Genomic DNA, 25451 nt, shown 5'->3' on the forward strand with positions numbered 1-25451 from the left:
ATTTTTCTGTGCTATGTGCTCACATTATGGAACAATGGGGCCCCTAGTATGATCCACATAGTCATCACTTTTCTGCACATTTTGCTGAATTTTTTTTTTTTTTTAAATTGTATTTATTTATTTTTTGGCTGTGTTGGGTCTTCGCTTCTGTGCGAGGGCTTTCTCTAGTTGCGGCAAGCGGGGGCCACTCTTCATTGCGATGCACGGGCCCCTCACTATCGCGGCCGCTCCTGTTGCGGAGCACAGGTTCCAGACGCGCAGGCTCAGTAATTGTGGCTCACGGGCCCAGTTGCTCCGCGGCATGCGGGATCTTCCCAGACCAGGGCTCGAACCCGCGTCCCCTGCATCGGCAGGCAGACTCTCAACCACTGCGCCACCAGGGAAGCCCTGTTGAATTTTTAAAGGGAGGCAACATGGCAAAGCAGAAACCAGGGCACTAGGACTCTTGGGTTCTAGACCAGTCATTACCTAGCTGTGTGAACTGTGGGGTCTTTGGTGAGTCACTTGTCCTCTCTGGGTTTTAGTTTTCTGGTCAATAGCAAGAGGTTATGACTTTGAAGACCTCTCCTGCCCCCAAATTCTATACTTTAGAGATTAAATACTGGAACTTTCACAATTTTAAACCACACAACTTGTAATTGTAATGTTGTTCCTTTGGGAAAACATAATCTGCTTTATTGCTGCTTTAGGACAGGATTTGCTGGACTACACTGTGATGAAAATCAAGGATTCCCTGCCTTAAATCCCTGACGGGATTATGGAGTCAAAGGGCAAATCACTGTTCTTCTTTTTATTGAGAACAGTGTTGACTTAACTCATTACTTAACTTTGTTTAGCTCATTAGTTTGCTGGGTAAATGACAGTACTAATCTTGGAAAGATGCATTTAGAGTTGAATTCAGTTTTAAATTATGAAAAATGCCACGTGAAACACTTTCCACGCCAAGGCTCTTTCTGACCAGACACAAATACAGCAAAGGTCAAGCATTTCTATGTGTGCACGAAGCTTAAGCCTCGTCCCAGCTAGACTGGGAGGGGATAACGGTCTCAAGTGTGGGAAAGGATAAACATTTATATAGCACGATAACCCTAAGGAGTAACTACAAAACCTAACTTCAAAGCAAAGCAATTTTACATTCAAATGTTTAGCAAGACAAATCTGCGGGCAAAATGTTCTAGCTAACTCCAACCAGTGGATGTTGGAAGACCCATACAACTTTGCATCCCACATGTGAGCGCGCAGGACACACATGCGGGCACACACACAGGTGTGGAACACACACGTGTGGGCACACACAGGTGAGGGCACACAGAGAGCTGCCCTCAATTGTTCTCATCCTTCAGTTCCCTGCTCACAGCCCCCTCCTCATGAAGTCCTCACAGAACACGCAGCCCCCTCGGAGCCCCCGTCTCCGAGAGCCTGTGGTGCTTTCAGTCTCTGATATATATGTAGTTTAGAACATAATGTTCTCTATTGCTTTGTTCTGCGAATTTTATTTCCTCAGCTATTCTGTAGCATATCTTCCATTACATCCCCAACAGCATCTAAGAGAGTTGAGTACGTGGTCAAGGCTTAAATCATATTTGTTCATTAATTAACCCAGTATCACAAAGTTTGGATTGGGTTATTTGTCTAAAATGAGGACAAATTTGTATTCTTGCTCAGTTCCACCCAATATTTCCAACTCTCTGTGTGCATGTGTAATTTTCAGTATGCCCCTTAAAGAACCATTTTCTTACATTAAAAGAATTCTAAAATACTATGATCACACTTAGAAGAGTCAATAACTCCATATTCAAGTTTCCCCAACTATCTCAAGAATAGCCTAAATTAAGAGATAGCTTGTCTAAAGTAGGATTCAATCCATAGTGCTATGCCTCTTAAATCTATTTTAATTTCTTTCTTGTCACTAACTTGTTGAAAGGAGTAGATCAGTTTTCCCCAAGAATGTCTCATTTTTAGGATTTGTCTTGTTACTTGCTTCTGGTGTCGTTTAGCTTGTCTCCCTGTGTCCTGTATTTCCTGTAAATTGGAAGTTACAACTATAATCTAGTTCAATATTGTTGGCAGAATACATCGTCGATGATGGTGTGTGGTTTCTATTTACCACACAAGGGGACATGCTATTGGGCTGTCTCGTCGTTAGCGTTAAGACTAATCCCTGGATTAAGGTGATCTGTCCACCTTAATCCACTGGTAAGTTTACAAGTATAGCCCGTGGCCATAACACACAGCAAAGTTACAGAAACTCTTACCTGTGACCTTGGTCCTTTTAAAAATGGACTCTAACTAGCTACATTAGAACACTGTAGTTTCCAAAGAGTAATATCTTTACGCTGGGATGGATTTTTTTGGTTGTGTCATAATTCTTCCTTGGAAGCACCTACTACTATTATGTATTAATGTGAATTTGTTTACTTAATAGCCATGGTGACTACCATTTATGTTTAACCTGACATATACTCCTTCTTTGTATTAAGACTTTCTGTTCAGTATGTCAATAAAATAGCAGTGAAAATAAAAGTAACGTTATTTCTCCGGTTCATAGACAATCTTAGTTTTAGGCGAACTAGCCGAGAGCAGCAGTGTATCCGCTGGTGCGCGTTGTCACACCCCTCTGGGCAGGCAGAATAGCGGCGGTAGGGCAGAGCAGCCTGGCCTGCTGCAGGACTAGACGTGCCCCCGAACACTCAGGGGTGATCTCCGCCAGGCCAGAAGAGTGCAAGATCCACAGGGAGGTCAGAAGGAAGAGTACACATCGTGAAGATTGACTCAGGCGATCTTCCAAACAGCGCTGTGTGGAAAGCACTATCAACATCCATGTTTACAGATGCAGGTCCCCTCCACCTGCAGAACGCTATCCTCAGGGGAAAACACAGTGGGGAAGGAGCCTTACTGTTTCTCCAGGAGGCTGGGTGCTTCTGCACCAAGGACCCAGTGAGGGTGCGATGTGTGAGGTGTGTGGTGGGTGAGATACGTGTGGCGTGGGTGGGGGGCTTGGTGTGTGTGGTGCGTGTGTAATGTGTGTGGTGTGTGTGGTGCGTGTGTAATGTGTGTGGTGTGTGGTGTGTGTGGTGCGTGTGTAGTGTGTGTGGTGTGTGGTGTGTGTGGTGCGTGTGTAGTGTGTGTGGTGTGTGGTGTGTGTGGTGCGTGTGTAGCGTGTGTGATGTATGGTGTGTGTGGTGTGTGTGTAGTGTGTGTGGTGTATGGTGTGTGTGGTGTGTGTGTAGTGTGTGTGGTGTATGGTGTGTGTGGTGCGTGTGTAATGTGTGTGGTGTGTGGTGTGTGGTGCGTGTGTAATGTGTGTGGTGTATGGTGTGTGTGGTGTGTGTGTAGTGTGTGTGGTGTGTGGTGTGTGTGTAGTGTGTGTGGTGTATGGTGTGTGTGGTGCGTGTGTAATGTGTGTGGTGTATGGTATGTGTGGTGCGTGTGTAGTGTGTGTGGTGTATGGTGTGTGTGGTGCGTGTGTAATGTGTGTGGTGTATGGTGTGTGTGGTGTGTGTGTAATGTGTGTGGTGTGTGGTGTGTGTGGTGTGTGTAATGTGTGTGTGTGTGGTGTGTGTGGTGTGTGTGTAATGTGTGTGGTGTGTGGTGTGTGTGTGGTGCGTGTGTAATGTGTGTGGTGTGTGGTGTGTGCAGAGGGTGTGGAGTGCGTGCTGGGTGTGGTGTGTGGTGTGTGTGGAGTGCGTGCTGGGTGTGGTGTGTGGTGGGTGCAGAGGGTGTGCAGTGCGTGCTGGGTGTGGTGTGTGGTGTGTGCAGAGGGTGTGGAGGGCGTGCTGGGTGTGGTGTGTGGTGTGTGCAGAGGGTGTGGAGTGCGTGCTGGGTGTGGTGTGTGGTGTGTTCAGAGGGTGTGGAGTGCGTGCTGGGTGTGGTGTGTGGTGCGTGCTGGGTGTGGTGTGTGGTGTGTGCAGAGGGTGTGGTGCATGCTGGGTGTGGTGTGTGGTGTGTGCAGAGGGTGTGGTGCGTGCTGGGTGTGGTGTGTGGTGTGTGCAGAGGGTGTGGTGCGTGCTGGGTGTGGTGTGTGGTGTGTGTGGAGTGCGTGCTGGGTGTGGTGTGTGGTGTGTGCAGAGGGTGTGGAGGGCGTGCTGGGTGTGGTGTGTGGTGTGTGCAGAGGGTGTGGAGGGCGTGCTGGGTGTGGTGTGTGGTGTGTGCAGAGGGTGTGGTGCGTGCTGGGTGTGGTGTGTGGTGTGTGCAGAGGGTGTGGTGAGTGCTGGGTGTGGTGTGTGGTGTGTGTGGAGTGCGTGCTGGGTGTGGTGTGTGGTGTGTGCAGAGGGTGTGGAGTGCGTGCTGGGTGTGGTGTGTGGTGTGTGCAGAGGGTGTGGAGTGCGTGCTGGGTGTGGTGTGTGGTGTGTTCAGAGGGTGTGGAGTGCGTGCTGGGTGTGGTGTGTGGTGCGTGCTGGGTGTGGTGTGTGGTGTGTGCAGAGGGTGTGGTGCATGCTGGGTGTGGTGTGTGGTGTGTGCAGAGGGTGTGGTGCGTGCTGGGTGTGGTGTGTGGTGTGTGCAGAGGGTGTGGTGCGTGCTGGGTGTGGTGTGTGGTGTGTGTGGAGTGCGTGCTGGGTGTGGTGTGTGTGGTGTGTGCAGAGGGTGTGGAGTGCGTGCTGGGTGTGGTGTGTGGTGTGTGCAGAGGGTGTGGAGGGCGTGCTGGGTGTGGTGTGTGGTGTGTGCAGAGGGTGTGGAGTGCGTGCTGGGTGTGGTGTGTGGTGTGTGCAGAGGGTGTGGTGCGTGCTGGGTGTGGTGTGTGGTGCATGCAGAGGGTGTGGTGCGTGCTGGGTGTGGTGTGTGGTGCGTGCTGGGTGTGGTGTGTGGTGTGTGCAGAGGGTGTGGAGTGCGTGCTGGGTGTGGTGTGTGGTGTGTGCAGAGGGTGTGGAGTGCGTGCTGGGTGTGGTGTGTGGTTTGTGCAGAGGGTGTGGTGCGTGCTGGGTGTGGTGTGTGGTGTGTGCAGAGGGTGTGGAGTGCGTGCTGGGTGTGGTGTGTGGTGTGTGCAGAGGGTGTGGTGCGTGCTGGGTGTGGTGTGTAGTGTGTGCAGAGGGTGTGGTGCGTGCTGGGTGTGGTGTGTGGTGTGTGCAGAGGGTGTGGTGCGTGCTGGGTGTGGTGTGTGGTGTGTGCAGAGGGTGTGGTGTGTGGTGTGTGTGGTGTGTGTGTAATGGGTGTGGTGTGTGGCTGCCCCTCAACCAGCCCACAGAGTGCGGGTTCACAGGCCTGCGCTCCAAACCGACCACCCGTGAGAGGCTCAGACGTTCCTTTGCGAGGTATGGGTATCTTGTTTGGGACAATTCTACACTGACCTGCCCCTCACACTGCAGGAGGCTTACATCCCTAGCCCCAGACCCTAAGTGACAAAGCACCCCAGTCATTCACTGTGACAACCCAAAATACCCTTTTAGACGTTTCCAAACACCAGCTGGAAATTGTGTGTGTGTGTGTGTGTGTGTGTGTGTGTGTGTAAGGGGTACAATAGCAGCTCTGGCTGAAAACTGCTGCTGCTAAAGAGTTCAGATGATAGTTCCCAAGTCAAAAGTGGGGATGGGCGAGGGGAGACGCCCCTGTTCTCATCTCGCTGTCCCCTCACTACGCCCAAGAGGCACACCTTAGGCCTCGGGGGAGGTTGGGGCCAGTGGGACAGCCCGTGTAGAACTCTCTAGGCCCTCAGATGGAGCTCCGTGGTCCCGGGGTCCACCTCCTCCCCACCCCGACCCCAGCACTTCCCTGCCCCTGACTCTGCCCCTCCTGCCTGACCTTGCCGGACAGAAGCGATCAAGCCCTGGTTTGTTTAGCCAAAAGCTGCCAACTCACAGCCCTGCAGGCAGGTTTTTTTGTTTAGCTGACACCGAGACTATTTTTGCTTCTTAATTTAGTTGCCACGTTTTAAAACTAGGAGATTCTGTATAAAAAGCTGGATTTTCAGTGTATCTTGAAAAATCAGAAGATCAAGCACCCAGGCCCACATTCAGCATGATGGCAAGGGCCCGGGGCCCAGTGGGGGGCAAATCAGCCTCTCTGCAGAGAGCAGACCCTGCATGATGGGCCCCTCTTTGGTCAGTCTCTTTACGCTTCAGCATCTGCTAACGTCCAGCTTTTCTCCTCTGCCCCCGCTCTGCTGCCTCAGCCAAGGGAAGCAGGAACAGATGGGGCAGTGAGGGAGAAAAATGCTTCCACTCTGACCTGGGACTTATATTCCCAAGAATGTCTGCAGTTCAACTCAGCAATGACTGATCTCGTTCTGAAGACTCACATATAGCCCACAAAAGTTATTTGTATCCCCTGCCCCCGCTAAAATAAACTTTGACACTAATAGTCCTGCCTTTCCTAAACGAAGAGAGCATTTGCTGCTTCATCTCTCTAACCTGGTTTACATTTCGAAGCTTTTTTCTTTCTGATTACTGACAGTGAAAGGTGTTTTCCCTGGCCTTTGGGAGGACATGGGGATGGGAAGGGAGGAGATGGGCAAATCAGTTGATTTTCTGTCTTTTTCGATTCCCATCTCATGAGAGAGACTAAATCATCCAGGGGCAGGGAAGTGGTTTAAGAGTGAGGAGATGTGGGTTTCAGAGTTGAATGTGTTAGCTACGTGATCACGGGCAAGCCGCTCTGCCTCTCAAGATTATAAAAAGAGTTGTGCTGCATAATCTGAGTTCCGTCCCATCTCTCAAAGTCACTGATTCCACAGACCTGATACACAAAGACATCTCCACGCTGTGATGCCCCTTTTATTCAAATGCTTATTTCTCTAAAATGTATGTTGCTAGTTTGTCACTGCCCCTGAGGATCACCAAGCAACTTCTGGAAAGCTGGGCTGGGAGGGCTGATGTCCGTTCATGCACAGAAGAATATGCTAAGAAGTCAGGATCCTGGCTTCCCGCCCCTGGCTGGGAGCACTTTCCTCTCAGCTTCCTGTTTTGCAGTTCTTAAAAGTCTTCTTTTTATATCTGATAAGGGGTTAATATCCAGTATATATAGAACGCCTACAACGCAACAACAAGAAAACAAATAACCCAATCTTAAAAAGGGCAAAGGACTTGAATAAACATTTCTCCAAAGAAGATATACAAGTGGCCAATAAGTACATGAAAAGATGCTCACCCTCACTCATCGTTAGGGAAAAGCAAATCAAAACCACAAGATATTACCTTACACCCATTAGGATGGCCACCGTCAAAAAGCTAACACGTGTTGATGAGGGTGTGGAGAAGATGAAACCCTGCTCGCTGTCAGTGAGGATGTAAAATGGTGCAGCTGCGGTGGGGAACAGTGTGACAGTCCCTCAAAAAAATTAAAAAGTTATTGCTTAATGGGTTCAGAGTTTCAGTTTTGCAAGATGAAAAGAGTTCCGGGGATGGATGGTGCTGATGATTGTACAACAATGCGAATATACTTAATACCACTGAACCGTACACTTAAAAAGGGTTACGATGGTACATTTTGTTATGTGTATGTACCACCATGAAAACTTTTAAACAGTGACTTGAAATAGTGATTTGGCTTAATAGAAAAAAAAAAGTATCAAGAAACAAGCAACCCTCTGTAAAGACAGATAAAATAGAGGTGCTACAATCACATGACATGAAGAGAGTAAAAATACTTTAAAACAGAGTAACTTGTGCCTGGAGTACTACAACCGGCCTTAAGCTCCAGGATGAGGTAGACAAGGAAGAATTAGCACATGGTAACGAGACAGGTTGGGATCTGGGACCTGGGACCCTTTGCTGCAGGGCTTGCACCTGGACAAACGTCTCCTTGAGCAAAAAAATACAAAGAAACTATAAGGGACTAAAAATAACTGTGTATATGTGCAGTTGGGGCAAATTATGGACAACAAGATACAAAAAGACCAAAAAAACCCAACAGCCACTTCCGATGAGTTGGGAGCAAAAGCAGGGTACTCTGCACGCCCCCTGCACTCAACCCCACCTAAGGGGTGGGCAGACCACCTAAGCCCCCCCTCCGGCCCGACCCCTGGGCACACCCCTACCCTCACCCCATGTAAGGAACTCGCCCCCCTTGGTGAGTGAGCAAGGGAAGCTGTTACTTGTTTTCGTTCCTTTCGCTCCTGGCACCTCAGGAGCCCCAATAAAGCCTTGCCTGAGTTTCTTGTCTGGCCTCTTGTCAATTTCTATTGATTAAGGGAAGGTCAAGAACCTTGGTCAGTATCAGTAATAGAAGTTGTAGGGTATCAACACAATGGAGGTTATGCAACCACAAAAATTATACTTCAAGACTGCGTAACATCACGGAGAAATGCTGCTGACATGATATAGAGAAAATAGCAAAATACAAAACCGAAAGGTAAAACTGAGGTGTCAAATTATGTGTGCATTTAGACAAGGACTAGAAAGGAAAAGGCAAAATGAAATTAGTTCCTGTGTTAGAGTAGATTTTTTTTTCTACTTTAAAATGCATCTTTAAAACTGTTATAATAAGTGTATACAAAAAATAAGAAGATAATAAACGAGGATAGAATAAAACAGAATACCCAAGGTTCTCCCTCTCAGAAAGGGAATTGCTCTAAAAGGTACAAGATCACCATTTCCTACAGAAGAAACACTTTTCTTTTCAGTCTTAGTTACAAAGAGCAAATGGAAACTGCTGATGAGAAGAGACACCTTTTGGACCCACAGCAAAGGTTGCTTCAGGTCTCTCCGGCCAGACCACGTCATGCTTTATTTTCGTTGCTCTGGTTACATTCCCCACGTGATACCTGGTCCTGGAGATCTCTGTGTTTATGACTTTTCCTACAAAGCTCCAAGTGCATGGACAGAACCTATTTCCAGGACTGTGGCAATGTCACCACTCAAGCCTCTTGCCAGATGAATGATAATTAAATATGGGGGGTGGGGGAGGGAAGGACCAGGAGTTGGGGTTAGTAGATGCAAACTAGTATATATAGGATGGATAAACAACAAGGTCCTACTGTGTGGCACAGGGAACTATATTCAGTATCCTGCGATAAACCAAAATGGAAAGAATATGAAGAAGAATGCATATATATGTATAACTGAGTCACTTGGCTGTACAGCAGAAGTTAACACAGCACTGTAAATCAACTACACTTCAATAAGAGTTTTTAAAAGGGGAGTAAATGCAGCCTGTTGGTTAGACTGACTACCTGCTGATACTTTTTTACCAAATAATGTATCAAACAGTGCTGCAGTGTGTGCTCTACATCACAGAGCTGTGCAGGAGAAAGCAAGCATACACAAGTTCACAGGTGCTGCAGAGGTCAGCAAGTCCAAGGTCCAGGGTTTCACGTCTGGCAGGTGTCATTACACTGAGAAGCCCATAAACTGGAGAAGCAAAAGAACCTCTTAGCGTGGCTTGACTTTGATCCCACGGTTTGCTGTTCTGTGGGTGGGTCACGGCCCCGGAAGCCAAACGTGTACAGACAAGAGAAGCCTGCAGGCGCTGCCAGCTCTGGGCTCCAGTGTCAGATCCCAGACACTGGGATCATAAAGTGCTCCTCTGTGCCCCAAGGGAGGGCATCCAGGCTCCTGATTGGCAATAAAGTCCTCTTTTCCCATCTAGATGGGGACTTGGTGCGAAGCTTTCTATCCCTTTCCTTGTGGTGGGGGAAACATGGAACAAACACAGTGTCTTGTAAGTTTCTGAAGCTAAAGGGAAAATCCATCTTATGAATGTGCTGTGTTCCCCAGGAGTGGCTGGAGAAACAGCCCTGCAGTTCCAAACACGCAGACGATCATAAACACCCACAGGAACAGCCTGTCCACCACCATGGCCACGTATTTCCAGTCGTCCTGCACCTGAAAGACAAAAGTCAAGCAGCTGTAAAAAAAATCAAAACCGTGGGAGATAAGCTTTGTCTCATAAGTAAGCTGCTTCGTTTTCACAGAAGATTTCCTGGCGATTTTAAAGCAAATATCCCTGTGATTCTGGTTAACCCGTGTCTCCTCTGTAGCACGCAGAGAACTTCCGTTTGTCTGCAGAGGGTGGGTGCGTGCGCCCCATCAGTCCTGGGACAGCGGGCTGCAGGGTGAGCAGGCTTATGTGGGCGCACAGGACCTCCCCTGACTGCAGACAGCGCCCCAGAAGGAGCTGCTCGGAGAGCTCCACTTTTGCGTTGACTGAAAAAAAAATGCACAACCTAACAGTTGAGAATTATGTTTTATTCAGTGGATTTTCTGAGGAATTCAAGCCCGGGAGGCAGCCTCTCAGGTCGCTCTGAGGGACTGCGCTGAAGAGGTAAGGGAAAAGTCAGGGCATAGAGGGGGTTTTGCAACAAAGACCAGGTAGCCGGAACATCGAAAGATTACTGTTGCAGAGCATTTTGTTGCATTTGACGGCAACAGTAATGCTTTGATGTTCCGACCACCTGGTTTTTGTTGCAAAACCTCCTACATATCGTGGTTCCTCCCTATCCAATCTCCTGAGATAAACCATAATGGAAAAGAATACCAAAAAAAAAATGTATATATGTGTATAACTGAGTCACTTTGCTAGGCAGCAGAAATCAGTACAACATTGTAAATCAACTATACTTCAATTTAAAAAACGTTAAAAAAAATTACTGTTAATTAAAGAAAACCAGACATCTCAAGTTAAGGAATTTAGTGCTTTTCTATGTATGGGAAGATGCAGGAGTCTGGGTTCATGGAAATCATTCCCTTGATATGCAACTTAGCTATCTAGGGCCAGCATCCTTCTTTTCTCCACCCTGAATCCGCTCAGGGTGCACAGTTGGGGGCAACTGCAGTGGTTGATGGCTTGGGGGGTGCAACATCCTTCGTTTACTGATAGGGCAGGTGACACTTCTCATCCACCCTTGCCATGGGCACCACGGGACATTCTGACTCCTTGGCAAGTCTGGGAAATGGGTTTGAGGCGGGGGGTGTAGGACGTGCGATGTGATGGGCCCCCCATCAGGCATAGGTGGCCCTCTAGAATTCGGGATCACGCTGGTCAGGGAGAGTTCATTACATCTCTCACGTCCTTCCTGTTCCCGACCTCCAAGAGCCCTACCTGGTGGTGATCAAGTCAGCGGCAACTGTCCCCTAGTTTGATGATGGTGTCACCACAGAGGGGAGTCCTAGGCTCACCTGCCCCTGATGCACCCCTCCCCGGCCTGTGTGACATGCAGCCCGTGTCCGCCTCAGCACCAATGGGTGGACTTCAGGTCTGCCACGTCCCTTCATTAGGGGATAAGGATGATGGCTACTGCCATCTGGTCAGACCCAGACCCCTGGCGGCAGGAGTTTTCAGAGGTCCCCAGCTAGTCATCCTGATGGTATGGAAAATTGGCATAAAGTTCTTGAGCTCTCTCTCTCTGGAGGATGGGGAGGTCCGAGCTGCTATAGTTAGGCTCTGGGCCGCAGAAGCAGACTGTGTTGACGCTAAAAATATCCCTGAGGTTCATTCAATCAGCACCTGGATCCCCGTCAAGTGGAGTAAGTGGGATTGGAGCTGCCGGAGGCTCACGCCACCTTCCTCCCAGGCTCCCAGACTGTGAGCGGCCCTGCAGGCTTTCCTCCTGCCCCTCAGCCAGCTTTTCCCTCTCCCACCCTTCCTTATGCAGGGGCTCTCAGTTTAATAAACCAAGGTTGCCCTGAGTGTGTATTTTAACCAGATTTTACTTGAGTTGACATTTCTGGAGGCAGAGATTTGTTCTGAGGCTACACCTTACCCCACCCCCTCCCCAGGGCAGTTCACCCATAACTGCATCATCACAGGGCTGGATCTTAGGGCACCACTCCCTGACCGTCTTGCAAACAGAACTCACACTGAAGATCTGACATGTCTATGCAGGGCCCCCAGGCCTGCTGCGGGTGAACAGGCTAGAAGAGCCATACATTTACCTCCTTTGCTTCATTTTGGTTCCTCATGTTTTCTGCTATGAATTGAACACTATCAATTACATCTTCGACTTCAGGTGAGGGCTCCAAATTTTCAGTCATCCATTGTAAAGGCTGATGACTTAATCGTCTCTTGCTGGTGGCGATCTCACTGGACTTATGACAGTGGCAGCATTCTTTAAGAAGTTTGGGCTCTCTGCGATGAGTGAACTTGACTTTGGCAGGCCTACCAGAGAAGCCTTTGGGGTTTTTGTCGTATCTTGTCCCCTTCCTCTTGTCCAGAGGCCTCCTCATCATCAGGATCTGGGGTAACAGCCGGAGGAAGACTGCCTTCACCCACGTGGGCATGTGTGTGTGTGGTCGGGGTGCGATAGTGGGTGTTCAACACAAACACCGTCACCACGATGGACAAAGTGACGAAGATCATGGTGAACAGCAGGTACTTGCCCACCAAGGGGATCACGAGAGACGTGGATGGGATGGTTTCTGTGATCACCAGCAAAAACACTGTCAGCGAAAGCAGAACTGAAATGCAGAGCGTCACTTTTTCACCACAGTCAGAAGGAAGGTAGAAAACCAACACAGTTAGGAATGAAATAAAGAGACAGGGGATGATCAGATTAATGGTGTAAAACATCGGCAATCTTCTAATGTAAAAAGAATAGGTTGTGTCTGTGTATATCTCTTCACAACAGTTGTATTTTATGTCATGCTTGTAGCCAGAAACATCGACAATTTCCCATTCACTGTTTTCCCAAAAATCATCCGTGTCCACTTTAGAGCCAATGATTAGAAGATCAATTTCAGCTTTGTCATAGGTCCAGGAACCAAATTTCAGGGAACAATTTTGATGATCGAAAGGGAAAATAGTGATATCCATAGGACAGGAACTCTTAAAAATAGCTGGTGGAGTCCAGGTTATCATGCCATCATATTTAAGAAGAGCTTTTGTCTTGCCTTTGACTTGGAAGTCGCCGACCACACTGCAAAGTAAATCAGACACCATTAGTGACACCCCCTGTGCTTTGAGTCAGCCTGTACCAAAGGCAACTTTGGAAAGAGACTGGCAGTCAGATGCCCATACTGGTTGTAGAGAACAATGTCAGGCTTCCAGATCTTCTCCGCAGGAACACGAAGAGTCTCAATGCCATCATATTCCACTGGGTCCCAGCGCAATTTATAATCATTCCAGATCTAAAGGGAATAGAAGTCAGTTTTAAAAAATTCTTGACTTTCTTCCAATGTTAATTCTATGTTGGTTCAACCACTTTTTGAAAAATTTCTTATTTAAAGAGTTGGTTTCCTACCAAAAGTTGGAAGATTAAATCCATGGGGAACAAGGTAGCTGAGCTGATTTGGGGCAAACATAGATATTAGATAAGTATCTGTTGATTATTAATTAGCTAGCCAAGTTTATAGGCTCAGCTTCCATATTCCATGGACTGTGCTCGATCTCGAGTAGCAATCCATTGCTAATATTAAAAAGAGAATTCAAGTGTATGATGATGGGTTTGTTACAAAATCTGCATAGAAGGTTGAGACGGGAAGGAAGAACAAGATGGTCTGACTGATAAAACCAGACGGTGGGATCTAACCCAGAGCAGGATCAAAGAGTGGGCAAGCATCTGGCTCTGGAGCTCGAGACTCAGACAAAAATAGGAGGCTTGAGAGCAGAAACCACCGAAGGACAGTCAGAGAGAACTCTGTCACTCAGTTCTGCACCGTGAAGCTTGCACCCAGTCAGCCGTTACCAGATTCAACTTTGGGCTTTGGAGCTAGTTAATATTTTATGCTCTATCATAAGCTGGAGATGCAAAGAGGGCATGCTAGTGGATTTTATCCATTGGACGTTGTTAAACTGACACACGAGTGTGACACAATTCCAAGAGAAGAACGTGTGACGTAGACACGTACGTGACGTAGCCACAGATTGGTTCCCATGATCTGGTTTACTTCATCCTGGGAAGAAGAAACAATATTTTTTAGCCTCAAATGTACTTGCTAATAGAAGTGAATCTTAGAGCAAAAATTACAACTAAAAATAGCCAATCTGAGTTATTCATGCTAATGGAGGGAAAAAAAGAAGACTGAAAAGGCAACTTATAAAAAGCCAAAAATACAATATTTCCACACTGGTCCCAACCCTGTTGACTTTGAAATGTGGCTTTATGACTGTCTTTCAAATCTGATTGAAGTCCCACTTCTGTGAAGCCTTTCTGACCACTGCAGCCTATAAGGATTTCTGATCCCATAAAAGGAAAGAAGGGAGAGAAGAGAGAGTGGGAGGGAGGGAGGGGAAGCCCTGCAGATGGTGATGGGTATCATTGTTTTTGCCATCTTCTTCCTCAGCTGTGCCCCAGCACCCTCTAGGTTCTGAGTCCTGAGCCCCACTGCCCCTCAAGGTGTCAGCCTCAGCTCACCATGGAGTTTGCCAGCTGGAACCTGCTACTCCCCAGAGCACTGCTCCCACCCAAACCACTGCTGATTGCTTCAGTCATTCATTAACAAGTATTTATTGAGTACCTACTGTGAGCTCTATAAATGCTGGGGCTACAGAAGTAATCAGGATGGAAAATATCTCTACCTACACGTGCCTAAGCTATTAGCTGGGGAGACAGAAAATCAATAATAGATACATCGTATAATGTAAGATAGTGATAAGTCCTATGAAAGAAAATAAAGAGGGATTGAGTGGTGTGTGTGTGTGTCTGCACACACACGCAAACACATCTCTTTTAGACAGGATGATCCAGGAAGGCTTGTCTGAGGAGGTGGTTTAAGCAGGTACCTAAATGACCTGCAAAGAGTCATGGGTCTCTTGAATAAAAGCGTTCCAGGATGACATCCCAAATACAATGTGTTCCTAATCAGCTACTACCTCTCAGTGGAGCAGCTACTGAAGACACATCCAGAACCTTCAGCAGTCTCACAGCACAACACTTGGAGGCTATTGATGGTCACCCAGTGGCCAGCAGTGGGTTCCCAAAACTTACCAACCTTGTTTCCCCAGACACATGAGCACCTTCGAGAGTAAACACCTCACACTGGCTGAGGAAGCTGTGGCCAGGGCTGCACACCAGCCCACTCTGGTTTGCTGCTCTGCAGTTCTCCATGCCCCCCAGAAAACGCTACCTGGAGACCTCACCAGCTTCCTCCTTCAAAGGCATTTGTGTCAAGTCATGATAAGCCCCAGGGTTTTAAAAGGTCAACAAAAGGAGTTACATTCATGGTTTTCTGTTGGTCAGGGCAAGCAAAGAAATGGACTATTACTTACTCATGACTTTACAATTACCCAAGTCTAAGGACAGTGTCTTCTGCTCATACCTTGTGCCCAGCAGATTCAAGCAGGGGCCATGTCAGTAAATCCATTGGCTGTCAGTCAGGAATGGACTAGCTCTAGCAGTCCAGCAATGTCTCGGAGGGAACAGTCATAAGCGTCTTCCAGCGACTGCTTCCCCTCTGTCCACTAATACGCTGGTTAGAGAACTAGTGCACACTGTGAACTAGAACGTTGTATTCTGAGAATTAAAATCAGTTGGCGATATCATCCCGAAAGTATTCCTGTCTGCCCGTCTATACTTCCGCAGGCTGGTGAAGCTCCATGTGGTGTGGACCTGCTTCATGGTGGATGGACACCCTCAGAGGTGTCAGCCAAGTTTATGGGTCAGGACCGGGTCTGGAAAGTCCCATCCAATGCCAGACCGCACCTGTGGCCATGGGAACTGCTATCAGACAGCCCAGCTGAAGGAGGCCAGAGACCCACAGTACCACCCCACATTCCTGGGACCATCACCCTGCGTCTCCTTCTTGGGAAAATAAATTAGTTGACACGTGGATCAATGAAAGGATTGGAGTTACAATTTCAAATGGACTAGATTCTGGAGCAGTAGCAACAGACTCAGAGACTGAGACCAGAAAGGCCAGGCGGGCTACATTTTGAGAGCCTTCAGGTCTGTCATGTCAGATATGCCAGGCCATCAAAAACGCTGGGCAGGGGCTTTGTCCTGGCCCCATGAGGGGGACAGTGGAAATACACTTACTCTGAAGATCATCCACTCATTAAACTTTGTGGCCAAGTTCATTCTATGCAGCAGCAAACACCCTTCCATGTAGAGCTCTCTGGTGCTCTAAGGCCAAGCCTGAGGCTCAAACAGCAGCAGACGGCCTATAGTCTTCTAGAAGGGCGTTGGTAATTGTGCATCTGGGCTGTACTGCATCACAGTCACTCCCAGGCCTCACCATGGCTCAGTGACAACAATGAATATGGCCCACAGGGACTTCTGGTGCCCCACATGAGGACAAGTAGACTCTAATACACCAATAAGAATTGCTATATTAATACTGGACAAAGTAGATGCAGAGGAAAAAAATTACTAAAGACAAAGAGGGACATTACATAATGAAAGAAGGATCAATCCACCAGGAAGATACAATGATCCTGACCATATATGCACCAAACAGCAGAGTCTCAAATTATATGGAACAAAAACTGATAGAGCTGAAAGAAGAAACAGACAAATCCCCAATTACAGTTAGAGACTTCAATATCCCTCTCTCAGAAACCAATAGAACTCAGTAAACTCAACAGAAATCAGCAAAAATAGAGAAAATCTGAACAACATAATCAACCAACAGAATTTAATTGACATATATAGATACTCCACTCAAAAACACCAGAATACACAGTTTTTCAAGCATGCATATAATATTAACCAACACAGAGCATATCCTTATCATAAGCCATAAAACAAACCTCAACAAATTTAAAAGAATTGGAATCATAGTGTGTTTCTGACCATAATGGAATCAAACTAGAAATCAATAACCAAAAGACAACAGGAAAATCTCTAAACCCATGGAAACTAAACTTCTAAATAATCTATGGGTCAAAGAGAATGTCTCAAGGAAATTCTTTAAAACACATAGAGCTGAATGGGAACAAAAACACAATATATCAAAATATGAGGGACATAGCTAAAAAAAGTGCTGATAAGAAAATTTATAGCTAAATGCTTATATTAGAAATGAGAAAAAGTCTCAAGTCAATAACACAAGTTTCTACCTCAAGAAATTAGAAAAACAAGCACAAAATAAACCCAAAGCAAGTACAAGGAAGGAAAAATAAAGATAAAACAGAAATCAATAAAGTTGAAAAGGAAAACAATAAAGAATATCAATGAAACAAAAAACTGATTCTTTGGGGGAAAAACAACAAAATTGATAAAACTTTAGCAGACTGACAAAAATAAAAAGAGAGAAGACACAAATCACCAATATCAGGAATGAAACAGGAGCTATCACTACAGAACCTATAGCCATTAAAAAGTTAGATAATACCATGAGCAACTTCAATTTTATCATAAATTTGGCAACTTAAAAGAAATGAGCCCATTCCTCAAAAACCACAAACTAACAAGGACCTACTGTATAGCACAGGGAAATGTACTTAATATTTTGTAATAAACAACAAGGAAAAAGAATCTGAAAAGTGATATAAATAGACAGTCTGACTACCCTATAGTCATTTAAGAATTGAGTTTATAATTTAAAAGCTCCTGGAAAAGAAATCTCCAGGCCCAGTAGGTTTCCCTGAAGAATTCTACCAAATATGTAAAGAAAAATCAATACCAACTTCCCACAATCTCTTCCAGAAAATAGAAGAGGAGGAAACAACTCCAAATCCTTTTTGTGAAGCTAATATTATCCTGACACAAACCCAAACAAAGACATTATGAAAAAAGAAAATTACAGATCAATATCTCTCATGAACTTAGATGCAAAAATCATTAAAAAATATTAACAAACTGAATCCAACAATGTATGAAAAGTTATACACATGACTAAGTGGGATGCAAGGCTGGTTCAACATTCAAAAATTAATCAATGTAATTTACCATATCAACAAACTAAAGAAGAAAAACCATGTGATCATATCAACTGATGGAGAAAAAGCTTTTGACAAAACTCAACATCAATTCATTATTAAAAACTCTGTGAAACTAGGAATAAAGGGAAATTTCCTCAACTTGATAAGAGCATCTACAAAACATCTACACCTAACTTTATACCAAATGATGAAAGACTGAATGCTTTTTCCTTAAGATTGGGAACAGGTCAAGGATGTCTGTTGTCACCACTCTTATTCAGCATAGTACTGGAAGTTCTAGCCACTGCAATGAAGCAAGAAAAAGGGGGAAAAGGCATAGACTGAAAAGGAAGAAACAAAACTATCTCTATTTGCAGATTATAAGGTTGCCTACGAAGAAAATCCCATGGAATCTATAAAAATGCTGAAACTAAGTGAGTTCAGCAAGATCTCAGGATACAAGATCAATACACAAAAGTCTTAGAATTCTATATACTAACAATGAGCATGGAGAAACCAAAATTAAAAGCTTAGTACTATTTTCAGTCACCCTCAGATAAAACAAAATACTTACATATACACATAACAATACAAATGGGATCTGTATACTGAAAACCACAAAATCCTGAAGGAAGAAAAGCTAAATAAATGGAGAAACGCCCCACATTCATGGGCTGGAAGACTCAACAGAGTAAAGACGTCACTTCTCCCCAAACTGATCTGCAGGTTTAATGCAGTTCCTATCAAAATCAGGGCAAGGCTTTTTGTGGACATAGGCAGCTTATTCTAGGCATAGGCCTCAGAATAGCTAAGACAATCTTGACAAAGAAGAATAAAGAGGCAGGAATCACTGTAGCCAATATTAAGTCATACTCTACAGCTACAGTCATCAAGATAGTGCAGTGTTGGTGGAGGGATAGTCACACTGATCAATGAAACAGCATAGAGGACCTAGAAATAGACCCACACAAATATGTTCAACTGATTTTTCACAAAGGTGCAAAACCAATTCAGTGGGAAAAGGATTGCCTTTTCAACAAACAGTGCTGGAGCAATTGGACACCCACAGGTCTAAAAAACAAAAATCTAGGTCTCATATCTTATATAAAAATTAACTCAAAATGGATCATAGTCTTAAACATAAGACATAAATAAAACTTTTAGAAAAACATAGGAGAAAACCTCTAGGATCTGGGATAAGGCAAAGAATTACTAGGCTTGATGCCAAAAGCACGACATATAAAAGGAAAAATTGATAAATTGGACCGCATCAAAATTAAAAACTTCATGTGAAAGCCCATGTGAAGAGGAAGAAAAGATAAGCTACAAACTGGGATAAAATATTTGCAAACCACAAAACTGGCAAAGCACTTGTATCTAGAATATAGCCAGAACTCTCAACACTAAATAGTAAAAACAAACAATCCAATTAGAAAATGGGCTTAAGGACGTGAGCAAACATTTCACCTTAGAGGATATGCAGATTGCAAATAAGCACATGAAAAGAGGTTTTATATCAATAATCATTAGGGAAATGCAAATTAAAACCACAATGAGATATCGTTTCATACCTAATATAACTCAAATAAAAAACAGTGACAATACCAAATACTGGCAAAGCTGTAGATAAACTGGATCACTCACATATTGCTGGTAGGAATGTAAAAGGGTACAGCCATTCTGGAAAGCATTTTGGCAGTTTCTTTTAAAACTAACACACAACTACTACATGACCCAGGAATTGCACCCCTGGGCATTTATCCCAGAGAAATAACGATTAATGTTCACCCAAAAACCTGTACGCAAATGTTCATAGCAGCTTTATTTGTAAAAGACTAAAACTGGAATCAGCCCAAATGTTCTTCAACCAGTGGAAGGTCAATCAAAGTGTGCTCCATCAATACCATGGCATACTACTCACAATAAGAAGAAATGACTCACCAAACTTATTGCGGCAACCACTGCATGATGTATGTAAGTCAAATCACTATTCTGCACACCTTACTTATACAGTGTTGTATGTCAAATATATCTCAATAAAACTGGAAGAAAAAAAAGAAGAAATGAACTACTGATATGCTGAGTGGAAAAGCCAGTCTACAAGGTTACATACTGTGTGATTCCATTTATGTATAGCTTTCTTGAAACGACAAAATTTTAGAAATGAAAGACACAGTAGTTGTTGCCATTGGTCAAAAAAGTATACAAGGGCTCTATTATTTCTTACTGCAAGTGAATCTATGATTATTTCAATAAATAAAACTTCAATTAAAAAACTACATTTCTCCAGACTCTCTTGCAGCTAGGGGTGGTCAATGAGCTAGGAAGCAGAAGCTGTCAGTAGGACTTCTAATAAAACTCCTTAAGGAAGTCACAGATGTCTGGTATGTGCCCCTTTCTCCCTTCCTCCTGCTTCTTGCCAAGAATGTGAATATGATGAGTGAAAATCAGCAGTTATCCTGGACCACAAGGCTACACTGAGGGAAGAAATCACATGCTAAGGATGGTGACATAGAAAGATAGAAGGAACCTTGGTCCCTGTCACAGTTTATGCTTTTAGCATCATAGCTCATGTGATTAACATCCTCAGGAGTTGTGCAGTGCACAACCTGGGCAACCAAACACCGTGATGCAACCACTACCACAAAGCCACCTGGTATTAACCTGGGCTGTTAACCTTTAGGTTTCTATTACATAAGAAAGAAATAAACTTGTTTTATATAAGCTGAGAGAGCATGTGTGTGTTTTTCAATCTCTGATAGCAGCCAAACGCAAATACCAAAATCTGTATTCAGCAATCCTCCACCCACCATCTTCAGAACAATGTCCTGAAAGGGTGTATAGATCATGGATTTGAAGGGATGCTGCATCACAAACTTTAGGGGAAACTCAGTCCAGTTCTCCATTCATAACAGCCCAATTCATACCAAGTGTGGCTTCCAGCCTGGTAGGAGACCAGTAACCAGTGCCAAGCTATTTGAGGGGAGAGGGGAGGCGGGATTAGAATAGGTACTAAATAAATGTTTATTAAAGGAATGAGTGGGCCCATCTAAGTGAGATAAAACATCTGGCTTACTTTTTTTAAAAGTCAGTATTTATCAGCATATACACACTTCCAGCTTGGGCCAGAAGCTAGAGGACCAGGCCAGGGTCAGCCCAGTCCACTGGGAAGCACGGACTGGAGAAGCATGGTGAGCCCGGACTTCATATCCATAACTGAGGTCTTCCCCCAGGTGCACCTGGAGCCACCACTGTTTCTCCAGGCAAAGCTGAGAGGCAGGCCATTGTCTCAGAGATGCTTCTGACGTCCCTTACCCCTTACGTCCTGAGCCTGCCTATTCCTGGAATTTGGTCCGAGTCCAGTGCCTCAGGCCAACCTGCGCCCTGCCATGCCTTGGAGCCCAAAACCCTGACCTCTGTTAGGGTATCAGGTCCCACACCTCCTCTCCCAGCATCTAGGGTGTGAAGATTATTCAAAAGAAAGAACTCTAGTCCTCCTTGCCCCTTAAACAGGGTAGCAATAAATTAAACTAAGACCTCCAAATTCCCATCAGTTTTTCAGGGCTGGATGGAACCCTATGTGAAACAAGGTGAATTTTCTGTTTCTTCTATAACAAAGGAGACTTAAAGCAATTCTTCTTATACGGAGTCAGAAGAGCATGAGCTTTGGGGTTAAACAGCGCTGATTGAACCCCAGTGCCACCATCTGTAATTGTCTGACGTTGGGAAAGTTTCTTACCTGAGATTTCCTCTCCCCAGCTGTAAAATGCAGATGACAGCCACTAAGTGCAGACACTGGTGCATAATAGGTGCACAATGAAGTTAGCTCCCTTTGTATTCCCCCTTCAAATGCCCCTTCGCCTCTTTGTTTCATAAACTGGTTCTGAGAGCATTTCCAGAAAAACATCGCCTTAAGGGGAATAATGACAGCAACCCTGGGGACAGTGGATCCCTCCCAACGGGCTGGCTTTGAAGGGCAGCACTCTGTAGATTTTTGTCTGTTTGTGTTCAAAAATCCCTTTATTTACCCAGTGCAGTGAGTGGGAATTGGACCCCTCAGAGTTGGGGCCTCCGAGGCCTCGTGGTGCCCCCCCTGCGCTTACCACGTCGGCCAGCTGCGTGATGGCCACTTCAAAATGCACAGTGACCGGGTCGGAGACGTTTTCCACGGGCCTGATGAACTGGTTATAACGAGCAAACAGTTTGTGAAAGGCCTCTCCTCGGACGCACAGCCTGCACATCCTGCGGCACCATACAGAGAGAGGGGTTAGAGAAGCAGAAAGGATGCCGGCTGGTGGGGAGGTTCCAGGGGCTTCCATCCCGGGAAGGTGGGTGCGGGACACCAGCTTCCCCCAGCACCACTGCACCTGCCCCTCCTGGCCAGGCTGCTCACCTTCACGGAGATGAAAAGAGTAATACCGGCATCTCAGGACTAGTGCGCTAGCAAACTGATGTTGGTAAGAGCACTTCTAAAGTCTATGGCAGCACAGTATAAAGGGATAGATAGACACAGGCTTGAGATGTTCAGTTATGTCACTGAACAGAACCCACCGTCTTACTGATCCGGTGATTAAAGAAAAGTCCTGCCCTTTCTTTTCAAAATACTGATCTGACTGGTCTCTTGTTTCTACAACCAGCAGGGTGTGTAGCTGGGGAACCTTCTTCAATCAAACTAGTAATTTCATTAAGGTCTTAAGCCCTCCTCCTTTTTAAAATCAACTTTGAATTTCAATTCTTGGAGATGTGTGAGAGTGCAAAGTTTTTAAGGAAAATTTACTTAAAATATTGTTTATAGAATCCCCAAAGTTCTTAAACAATAGCACTTTCAGTCATTAAATTTTAGACAATAATGTAATGCATGTCTCTTTGTATTTTCCCAAGAATGCATTAAATGTAGGTTACTTGCCTTCATTTGACATAATTCATCTCATTAAGGCCCCCTCTATATTTTTCCTTATAGAATTCAAATTTGATACCTGAAATACTATTCTATAAATTTCCCAAAGGGATTTATACCCTGAAAGAAAAAAAATTTAAGGGGCTGAACAACTCATTAGGCAAAAACAAAGGAAAGGATAGCTGTTATATTACAAAATAAAAAGTGTTGTTTGACAGATGCATTTGGAAACACTGAGATTTCAGCAGGAAAGAACAATTTTAGATGTAAAACATCATTGTCTGCCATCATAATTAATAAAGATAGAAATATTTCTACATAAAACAGATAATTAAAAAATCCTCCTGTTACCCATTTTCCTCCTTTGAGGTTTTTCTTTTCCTTTGAGACATTTCAGATAAACCCTCCTTGAGTCCTGACAAGCAAGTCCCTGCAAAGACGACAGCACGTGGAAATGTGGCTTTGTGGACATGGACAGAGCAGCAGCTGTCCGTTTCTAAGCCTTAACTTTGAAAATGAATGATCTTACTCTTAGGACACATTTCCCAAAATGAAGATGATTACCTACAAAAAGGAAGGGTTCATAGACTGAGGAATAGTATCAGCTAATAAACCACAGTTTTGAAAAAATATTAAATACAGGTAAAGAAGTTGAATACATCCATAGAGGAGATGGATAGAAAACTGTACCACTGTTATTTTTGCCTATTTTTCATCAGGAAAATAAAATAAAATATGGTTTACAATGTTTCCTTGTCCTCCCCACCCCATCCCCCCGAAATCTCATTTTACATGTTAAGCCAACCAACTAAAAATGAATAGATTAATTAATTAGCAGCTATAAGAAGAGTAATTCCTGTGCCGACACTCTACATATTTATCCATAGCATATCTCATCTCTGCTCAGTCAAGCACAACTAGAAAAGGAGGAAAATAAAACTAGGAAATACATGTAGCTAAAAAGGGAATATGAGAACAAGCAGAAATAAAACCTACCTCTGAAGCAAAGTGTGAATACATACCACCAGAGACACAGCCCAAAGCGAAGGAATCCCTGACCCTCGCGGGGCAGCATGTTTAAAACACACTCTGATTTCTTTTTCTAGTCAAAGGATTGTGGGAAACAAAGAGCTATCAGGCAGCCACTCACACGGGACCTTTAATCACCAGAGTCCCTTGCAGTCCAAGTGTCCTCTGTGAAATGAAAACCTTCACAAACATAACATGGTCGTTCCCAATATCAGAGACTGAGGCCAACCAAAAGGGCAAATAAAAAGGACTCAATCTGATGTCAGATGAGTGAGCCCATTTCCTGACACCCTACATCTCTTCTCGTGCAGGAACGGGAGGAGAAGCAGGACAGGGGTGTTGGGCAGACGGCACCGAGAGGGGACAGAAAACTGTGATGTGCTTAGTGCATCTTTGTGGTGCATCTTTTCCCAGCCCCGGTCCTGAGGGGAGCAAACACACGTCTCCTGAGCTCCAGCTGTAGGCAAAGCGCCTGCCAGGTCCTGATCAGTGTTTTCTGATTCACCGAGATCTCTAGCTCGTCAGGGCTTAACCTTGTTACCAGAAAACATTCTAGAACAGGAGTCCTGGTAAAGTGTGCCTCACAGAGAACAGGATTAATTTGGTTTTGTCTGACTTCTAGTGCCTCGTCCTTCTGAGTTTAGGAATCACCCTCCAGGACTAGAGATTAGCTGTCTGAGAATGAGAAGAACGAATACTGAACACAGGATGCTGTCTAGACGGTTCTATGTTTATTTATACATCCTTGTCACCAACTGGTTTTCTTATCATTTGCTTCTTTCCTCTATAAGTTTAGCGTCAATAACATTCTGATGAGTTAGGCCTTCTGGTCAGATTCTGGTGTTGGTTAAAGGGGATTAGCAACAAAATGAAAAGGCAACCTACAGAATGGGGGGAAATATTTGCAAACCATGTATCTGGAAAGGGGTTTATATCCAAAATATGTAAGAAACTCATAAAACTCAATAGCAAATAAATAAATACATCCCAATTGAAAAATAGGACCTGCACAGACATTTTTCCAAAGACACAGATGGCCAATGGATATATGCAAAGAAGCTCAACACCGCTAATCATCAGGGAAATGCAAATCAAGCCACAATGAGCTATCACCTGACACCTATTAAGATGGTACTATAAGAAGACAAGAGGTAATAAGTGCTGGTGAGGACGTGGAGAAAAGGGAACCCTTGTGCACTGTTTGGAATGTAAGTTGGTGCAGCCACTATGGAGAACAGTATAAAGGTTCCTCAAAAAATTAAAAAATAGAACGACCATATGATCTAACAATCCCAAGGGATTGAATCCAAAGGAAATGAAATCAATTTCTCAGAGAGATATCTGAATTCCTACGTTCATTGCAGCATTATTCACAAGATATGGAAACAACCTGGTGCCCATCGATGGATGAATGAATAAAGAAGTTGTGATATACATATACATATATGTAATGGAATATTATTCAGCCGTGAGAAAGAAGGAAATCCTGCCATCTGCGACAACATGGATGAACCTGGAAGACATTATGCTGAGTGAAATAAGCCAGAGAAAGACAAATACTGTATGATCTCATTTTTGTGTGGAATCTAAAAAAGTCAAACTCATAGAAGCAGAGCGCAGAACGGTAGTTGCTAGGAGCTGGGGTGCGGGTAACGGGAAGATGTCGGTTGAAGGGTACAAACTTGCAGTCACCAGATGAACAAGTTCTGGTGATCTAATGCACAGTACGGTGGTGACTACAGTTATCGTATTCTTGACATTTGCTACGAAAAGAAACCTCAAGTGTTCTTACCACCTCTGCACCACACACACACACACACACACACACACTCACACTCACACACACGGTAACCGAGTG

At 44.8% G+C, this 25451-nt stretch overlaps 1 protein-coding gene across 1 annotated transcript; it reads right to left on the reverse strand.

The window, feature by feature from the left end:
* Positions 1-9623: 9623 nt before the first annotated feature.
* On the reverse strand, positions 9624-23639 carry LOC118887938 (neuronal acetylcholine receptor subunit alpha-6-like). Its single transcript, XM_036838856.1, is given in 8 exon segments — positions 9624-9755; positions 11805-12149; positions 12151-12784; positions 12886-12995; positions 13716-13760; positions 21771-21880; positions 21883-21909; positions 23561-23639. Coding segments are annotated over 8 exon segments (1482 nt in total).
* Positions 23640-25451: the final 1812 nt, after the last annotated feature.

The sequence above is a fragment of the Balaenoptera musculus genome, chromosome 21, assembly GCF_009873245.2.
Source record: "Balaenoptera musculus isolate JJ_BM4_2016_0621 chromosome 21, mBalMus1.pri.v3, whole genome shotgun sequence".
In the NCBI taxonomy this organism is placed as follows: Eukaryota; Metazoa; Chordata; class Mammalia; order Artiodactyla; family Balaenopteridae; genus Balaenoptera; species Balaenoptera musculus.